The sequence below is a fragment of the Mastacembelus armatus genome, chromosome 14 (genome assembly GCF_900324485.2).
Source record: "Mastacembelus armatus chromosome 14, fMasArm1.2, whole genome shotgun sequence".
NCBI lineage: Eukaryota > Metazoa > Chordata > Actinopteri > Synbranchiformes > Mastacembelidae > Mastacembelus > Mastacembelus armatus.
This window is the reverse complement of record NC_046646.1, coordinates 12,001,355-12,010,124: the sequence shown is the minus strand read 5'-3', so window position 1 is coordinate 12,010,124 and position 8,770 is coordinate 12,001,355. Positions and strand designations below refer to the sequence as shown.

Sequence of the window (8,770 nt, the reverse complement as noted above, 5' to 3'; positions counted from 1 at the left end):
GCAGGTGGTAGTCAAACAACACAGGCTGTGTTACTGCTGACAAATGCAACTGATTATTATTTTCATTCAATAGAGAGTGGAGATTGTTATGGAGTGTTATTCTTAATAAAAATAATCAGCACGTCAGACAGGACTAATAAATTTACCTCACTACTTCTGAATAATTGCATGCTTTACCTTTGACACAAACTCTACAAGAAGAATGTGAGATGTATTAATATATCAAGCAGTTAGGAAAACATAACGGATGTGCTATAGAAGGAAGTTATAAATACTGTCAATATAATTACAGGTATGGTATATCACGCTGTACTCTATATGCTATACTTTCTGTGGGTGTGAATTAACACATCCTAACTGGGTTGACTGGTTTAATATTTCGTTTTACTTAAGCTTTAGTTCTGTTTTATTGGGGAACTGAACAAAACAGCAGCAGTAGTGGAGAAGGTGAAGAAATAATCCATCTATTATCTATACCTATACCTGCTTCTTCCTAACTAGGGTCACGGGGATCTGCTGGAGCCTTTAAACATTTCATTTTATAATAAATAATGGACATTCAGACATTACATTACATTACATTACTAACACACCAGAATTAAAGAAAAAGAGAGAGCAAGACAGACCCAAGAGAGAAAGAGTAGATGATGATGAAACTCAAGTGTAATACACAGATTTTTAAAATATATGACCTGCAATTTGTGTGATACGCTGTTTCTTTATGTTGAACATGTTAAGTTGTCTTGCTGGCAAAATGAGACCTTTGCAAAATTAATCATTGTGAATTCATGACTCCAGAAACTAAATCACCAGTAGATACATTACTGCAATCAGTGCGTGACATTAATGTTTGAAAATGTGCAGCTATGACAAAGTCACTTGTGTTATCATAAAATACTCTGACATAAACCATAATTGTTTCCTATAATTCATGTCAGTCTTAGTTCACTCTGACTTCCCACAACCTAGAAGCTATAATATTTTCAGTGTGTATGTCCTATAATGATTCTATGCAACAATAAAAGTCCAATAAAGCCCATTTTCTTTGTGAAACTCCACGAAGCAACACACAACACAGGTGTGTACAAAGTATATAATCAAGTGTATTTTCATCTTTATCCACGTTCTGTACACATATTGAAGATCAATTTCACATGAACACTATACAATAGCAATGATTAAGGAATGGAATATTTTCTGAATGCTGAGCAGGTTGTGTTGAATGGCACTTTCATTTAAAAAAAAAAGTAACAGGAAATCACAGAGCATGAAAGTAAATGTAGACAGGACTCAACAGAAAAAATGGCTTTATATTATCAGATCCATTGAGTAACAGATATAGCACATATAAAATGCACAATGTAACAAAACATTTGTTTGTTCCGTCCTTGTGTGTTCTCTGCTAAATCTGAACCGTAAATAATGCAGAAACAAAAAGATAGTTGCAGCAGTCAGAGGAATGTGTGCTTTTTGTTTGGATTTAAGTAAAAGGCAATCTAAAATGCAACGTGTTAAGAGGAGTGGTAACAAGATACATCGAAATATCAGAGAAATATCAATACAATTCACAAACCTTGAATTATTTATCTCATAGAATAGTCTTTTAGTAACTGATAAAAAAACAATACATGTTTGGCTGCTTTACAAGGAATATCTATGTCTCAAAGATATGTTTACATTTTCTGTGTGCTTTTGAAATATTCCATGACTGTTTAGAGGAAGAAAAAGGTCAAGAGTGGGCCAGCCTCTGGTGAGGTGGTTTGGCTCTCACCTTGCAAGAAACAATCGGAAAAAAACTTCCTCAAATGTGTTCCCAAAAATTCCTGTGAAGTTCCAGCTGCATTTTTGATGTGGTCGTGAAAGCTGTGGGGGAGCCGGGTAGGGGTGTGTGCCGTGTGTCTTGCATTTATTCCACTTCATACCTGTTCCCCCGCGTACACAATGCGTTTTCGTTCTGCTAACCTCTATATGTACATACAAGCAATGTTTACAGAGAAATACCTTCACTGGTACACTGACTTATTCACAATTATCCCTACTTGGAATGGCATGGGCACATTGACTCTGATATCTCACGTTAATAATAGTGTTTCTGATCCATCACGCTATGTGTTTCACACTGGCTGGAGTATGTGAGGTAATTTAATAATAATCCGTTTAAAATGCTTTATTTTTCACCAGGAGTTAAATATCATGCTTTATTTATGATACGGCACCAGAAATATAATACCATCTCCTGTGGACTGAGGCAGAGTGACTGGGGAGTTTTTAAACTCACATAAAATAACATATGGAGGCTGCAGATATGACGTCGTTTCCAAATAAAGGCTTTCTTTTTGAAACTAGTCAGAAATACTGACGGAGGTGTTATCTGCTCATCTACCATAAAAATTCAATAACTGGTCCGTACTGCCTCATTTATCATAATGGGGAGACTGAGAATTGCAATAGAGCATTACAAAGAAGAACAAAAAGAAACATTTAAGCAAAACCATCTGGATCTTCTCAGTACTTTCTTCACTGTGCCATATCCATACTATATACAAAGACAAAGTGGATATGCCTCTTTTCTTATGTGTCTTGCTTGTTATAAACATAAAAGAATGACACAAACAAACTGAATGCAGACTGAGTGCATGTTGTAACACAGAGGATGAGTCAGATCTTGTGCCGTAGATTAGGATTTCATAGGAGTTGAGTCTTGACTTATGAGAAAAATGAAACTGTTTAAAAGCAATATACACTTGCTTTGCACAGTTCTTTTTTCATGGCCTGTGAAATTTCTCTGGTGGTCGACCTGACAAAATATGGTTGTGAAACAAAAGCATCTTCTTTCTTCTTCTTGTGTCAGTCCACACTTGCCTAATCTTCTTCTCTGTTTTCAGACATAGTATTCTTTGTCTTTGTTCTTTTTGCCCTTTGTGATTGCCTTGGCCACAGAGGCCGTTGCTGTGTTTTTGTCTTTGACCACTGCTCCGTTGCCATCTACAGTGGAACTGTTGGCAAAACTGTGGCTCTGGTCTGTCTGGTAGGAGCCCTCATCTCGGTTGCGGTACTTGTACATGGCATAGAGGAGGATAAGAATGCAGAGAGCAGCAGCAGCCACAATACCAACAACCATCCCCGTGGTGCTACTGGACTCCCTGATCACCTCCACGGCACCGGGTTGGCTCTTTTCATCAGAGGCTGTGGGGTCGGCTGTGGGCACATGGGGAAAATTGGGGGGGTAAGTTAGTCCTGGTGTGTTTCGGGAGGATGGAGGAGCAGGGGGCAGAAGCACCTGGTCACGGGTGTTCATTTTGCCTGCGGGGATGTGAAGCTGGTCAGGGTTGGTGGTGGGAACATGAGGAGGTAGGGGGCGGGATTTCTGGACTCCTCCATCACCAGCGGCGGGAGGTGGAGGAAGGACTGTCCTATCAGTGACCATGGGGGAGTTATTATTGTAAAAGTCCTCATCATCCGATTCCGTCATCTCCCCAGAGCCGAAGGCCGAGACCTCCACAGGGTCACCACAGTCCTCCTGGTCCGGGGGGCAGGAAGGGTGAGGAGGGAGTATCAGGGACTCTTTGGTGGTTTCAAGTGGGGATAGGAGGGTAGGGGGAGGAGGGATGACAGGGTAACGGGTAGCGATGGATGGGGGCTCAAGGGAATCCACTGTTATAATAGGCAACACTAATTCACCTCCTAGAAAGAAAACAGAAAAGGTAGGGGATCCTAAATTAGAAGAGCATGTAAAGAGCTGTAAAGTTGTGCTCATTAAGCAGAGCCACAATCTGCTCATTAGGTGGAATATTACTGAGGAATTAAACTAATATTACCTGGCTTAACAGAGGTATTATTTATAGTGACATATTATACAGTTTTCTATAGTTTGACATCATTTACATCAGTGTTTGGCACAAGAAGAGAAAACCAAATAAAAACACCATTGTTCCTGAATGATGTATGCAGTTTGTTTTGTGTTTGGGTTTGCAGAATTCTTATTATAATGAAAATCTTATTTAAAAAAGCAAAAACATCAAAGAGCTCACATGTAGACACAAACATACAAGGTGACCCATGAAAGGCGGCAGCTGAATGAAGAGCATATAACAAACAGAGCACACAACAAACAAAAGAACATTAAACAAATTGCCATGCTATTGTATGCACATATATAGGCAAGGGTTAAGGGATGACAAAAGAATAACAGGTTATTTTATGTAGGAATCACATGTGGATTATTGTGGCTTGCTGATAACAAACAGTGTGTCCTGTCTACCTTTAATTACTCTTTTAATATAGACTCTTCACCAAATAACGCACCAATAAATTGTACTGTGTTTATATGATATATGGTCCTCTACAGTGTATATGTGGGGTCTCATGCCATGCGTTGACATTTACTTCCTCAGATCTGACTCTGGGGTCAGAATGTCTTCTGGTTATGGAGGAAGATTTCAGCCTGCAGAGTTTGGTTATTTATGGCCGCTAGGTTCTCTTTCATCATTATCTGAGTCACACTTCTCAGGGACAGTCAACAACAAACAATTCTGATAAGGTCATATCAATAATTGAGGCACCCATAATAAGGGCAGACCCCTTCGTCAGTTCCACAGCTTGCTTCTGTCACAAACTCGATCTGCTGTATACTGTCCTCCACTCTAAGTGACTGCAGCACTTTCATCCAATTTAGGGTGTTATAGACATGACTCAAAAGCTGATACACAGGTTGAACTGATGTGAGCTGAGTCTGTAAAAACTAACCAAATGAGGATAGCTTTTTTGACAGAGGACCTGAGTAAATGAGTCTATGATAGCTGCAGGAAAAATAACACTCTAAAGGGAGGACTGAACATTTTTAAAACAGGGATGGCTTTCTGAAGTCAGTGTGTTTATCCCCAATCTTGGATAAAAGTACTATTACTAGTTGGTGGATAAGTGCTGCACTCTCATTTTTCTTCCATGGCTGACTCACCTGTTCCTGGTTCACACTCTTCCAGGTCCTCATCATCACTTGGACACTCAGCTGACGCCACCAAAATATCATCAGAATTCTGCGGCTAAAGGGAAAATAGAGAAAATATATTGGTATTAATGAATAGTCAATAGTCAATACAGTCACACACACACATACGCCATTTACAGTGGGTACGGAAATTATTCAGACCCCTTTAAATTTTTCACTCTTTGTGTCATTGCAGCCATTTGCCAAAACCAAAAAAGTTCATTTTATTTCTCATTAATGTACACTCAGCACCCCATCTTGACAGAAAAAAACAGAAATGTAGAAATTTTTACAAATTTATTAAAAAAGAAAAACTGAAATATCACATGGTCATAAGTATTCAGACCCTTTGCAGTGACACTCATATTTAACTCACATGCTGTCCATTTCTTCTGATCCTCCTTGAGATGGTTCTGCTCCTTCATTGGAGTCCAGCTGTGTTTAATTAAACTGATTGGACTTGATTAGGAAAGGCACACACCTGTCTATATAAGACCTTACAGCTCACAGTGCATGTCAGAGCAAATGAGGATCATGAGGTCGAAGGAACTGCCCAAGGAGCTCAGAGACAGAATTGTGGCAAGGCTCAGATCTGGCCAAGGTTACAAAAGAATTTCTGCAGCACTCAAGGTTCCTAAGAGCACAGTGGCCTCCATAATCCTCAAATGGAAAAAGTTTGGGACGACCAGAACTCTTCCTAGACCTGGCCATCCAGCCAAACTGAGCAATCGTGGGAGAAGAGCCTTGGTGAGAGAGGTAAAGAAGAACCCAAAGATCACTGTGGCTGAGCTCCAGAGATGCAGTAGGGACATGGGAGAAAGTTCCACAAAGTCAACTATCACTGCAGCCCTCCACCAGTCGGGGCTTTATGGCAGAGTGGCCCGACGGAAGCCTCTCCTCAGTGCAAGACCCATGAAAGCCTGCATAGAGTTTGCCAGAAAACACATGAAGGACTCCCAGACTATGACAAATAAGATTCTCTGGTCTGATGAGACCAAGATTGAACTTTTTGGCGTTAATTGTAAGCGGTATGTGTGGAGAAAACCAGGTACTGCTCATCACCTGCCCAATACAACCCCTACAGTGAAACATGGTGGTGGGAGCATCATGTTGTGGGGGTGTTTTTCAGCTGCAGGGACAGGACGACTGGTTGCAATTGAAGGAAAGATGAAAGCGGCCAAGTACAGAGATATCCTGGAAGAAAACCTCTTCCAGAGTGCTCAGGACCTCAGACTGGGCCGAAGGTTCACCTTTCAACAGGACAATGACCCTAAGCACACAGCTAAAATAACAAAGGAGTGGCTTCGGAACAACTCTGTGACCGTTCTTGACTGGCCCAGCCAGAGCCCTGACCTAAACCCAATTGATCATCTCTGGAGAGACCTGAAAATGGCTGTCCACCAACGTTCACCATCCAACCTGACAGAACTGGAGAGGATCTGCAAGGAAGAATGGCAGAGGATCCCCAAATCCAGGTGTGAAAAACTTGTTGCATCATTCCCAAGAAGACTCATGGCTGTACTAGCTCAAAAGGGTGCTTCTACTCAATACTGAGCACAGGGTCTGAGTACTTATGACCATGTGATATTTCAGTTTTTCTTTTTTAATAAATTTGCAAAAATTTCTAAATTTCTGGTTTTTTCTGTCAAGATGGGGTGCTGAGTGTACATTAATGAGAAATAAAATGAACTTTTTTGATTTTGGACAATGGCTGCAATGACACAAAGAGTGAAAAATTTAAAGGGGCCTGAATACTTTCCGTACCCACTGTAGATATGTGCTCATGCTTTTATGAGTATCTTTGCTCGTCGACTGTCCCTTTTGAGGCGAAGCTGCAGCATCTTTAGTGCTTTTGCTTAGAGCAATACTATTAAGGCTACAAATCCAAAATGTGCCCACACGCAGCTGCTTTCTACCCCTGTGGCTGACTATGTGTTTACAAAGTAAGACCACTACCGATAGAGAATAAATTCTTACAGTTAGTTTCATTATTTGTTGGAGTAAATATTGTACATGTTTTATTTAATTCTATATTATTTGCTTTTTATACACTTCTTTTACATTCATTTAGCAAAAACAAATTTTACATCCTAAATCAGTCCTTCAGTAAGTCTAAATTGGATTTTCGGGTGACAAGTGGACTCAATACCTCAGCCAAGCAGGGAATGAATGGTGCACTAATGGATTACTCTGTTAAATTGAAAATCCAGAGAAGGCAATTTTAGGGAAACTGAGAAATGTAATGAAAATGCACTCTATTTTTATTAGGAGATGCAGGACGACTTTTATTTGAAACATCAGGCCTCCAAGCACCAAGCTGAAATCCTTCCAATTTGGCACGTTTACAACATTTGGATTAAAATCAACTCATGTAAAATGGTGGATGGTAATGTCCATCAGTTTGAATACAGCATTGACAGCTCAATGCGTGAAAATCATTTCAATAATACCTTTTGTTTTTTACACAGCTATTCTATACTCAAAAATACATTGAAGCATGAATAATACTGTTATCCTACCACATTTGGAAATAAAGTGAATTATGTGATACGTTGGACAAAACCTGCAAATGCTATTATTTAATGGATTTATTTAGCATTTTGTGATATTTATTATATTTGCGTAATGCATTTGACAATAAAGAAAATGTGATTTTAATGACTTTGAGTCATTTGAGTCTCCAGTGATTAATGGGTGTTAAAAATAGTGTGTCAGTGTGTCATACATTTTTTTTGTATATCCAGAGGTAATTACTGCCTGAGACTCTTGTGTGATGCATTTTTTGTTTCAAGTTTAACAATTAATAATTATGTCTTAATTACCAATAAAAGACCTGAATAAACTTCCTCCTAAAAAGTACTCATGTTAGTTCAGCCCCTGCACAATATAAGGAGTTCAACGTCTTCTGAGACTGAGCTCTTCACATTTGAGTAACCCTAAAATCCGCAAAAGAAACCAAAGAGGATATTTATTGTTTCTTCTACTGAAGTGTAAAACTTTTTTTTAAAAAAAGAATTGTGTCACTTAAAGTTAAATGCCAAGGCCATGTAGAAGCAAGCTATTGGATGTATTGTCTGGCTGCCCTTGGGTATATGATTGCTACTTTTATTTACTCAGAATGACACAGTAGGATGTAGTACTATTAAACTTCAATTACCACAGCATGAAAAAAAAAAAAACTGAAACTATGAGTGGGATGTGAAATTGGGACAGAATAAGAAAGGAAGAGCCAACTATATTTAATACCTGTATATAATAATTTTTCATTCAACTTCGGTATTGTATTAATTCTAATTTTGTCGTATATATCCAATATACCCAATTGATAAATAAGGAATCACTTGAGAAGAACACTTTCAACAATATAAGCAACTGTTTGGTGTAAACACACAAAAATGTACATTCAATGACATGCCAAATGACATTTAATATATGCAATTAGGTGTATTTCTTGACAGATGAGAATTTTATTCCCTTATATTATTATTTTTTAGCCATTATTACTAATATTTGGGTCCACACTATAAGGAAAACCAACTGCTTACTGAATTATTATTAGTAATGTACATTAAAATATGGGCAACAATTAAAATCATTTTAAAATGACACAATATCTTCATTCTCTACAAATCTAACTAATTTTAAAAAGTAGATATACATTTTTAATACTGCATATTGTGTTTATTGCCTTCTGTTTTTGAATCATTGTGAAATCCCATCACCTTTTCCTCTTGGAAAAGTGGTGACAACAGCTGTGATCTGAATTACAAATCAATGAACCTT

At 38.5% G+C, this 8,770-nt stretch overlaps 1 protein-coding gene across 3 annotated transcripts in view; it reads right to left on the bottom strand.

The window, feature by feature from the left end:
• Positions 1–1,208: 1,208 nt before the first annotated feature.
• The window catches only part of nrxn2a (neurexin 2a), an 82,331-nt gene continuing 74,769 nt past the window's right edge, over positions 1,209–8,770 (bottom strand). For all 3 annotated transcript variants that reach the window (XM_026329048.1, XM_026329049.1, XM_026329050.1), the window contains 2 exons: positions 4,958–5,042; positions 1,209–3,684 (listed from right to left, as the gene is read on the bottom strand). In XM_026329048.1, coding sequence (XP_026184833.1) covers positions 2,882–3,684; positions 4,958–5,042 — 888 coding nt within the window. In that variant the 3' untranslated portion in view covers positions 1,209–2,881. The remainder of the gene's footprint in view (positions 3,685–4,957; positions 5,043–8,770) is intronic.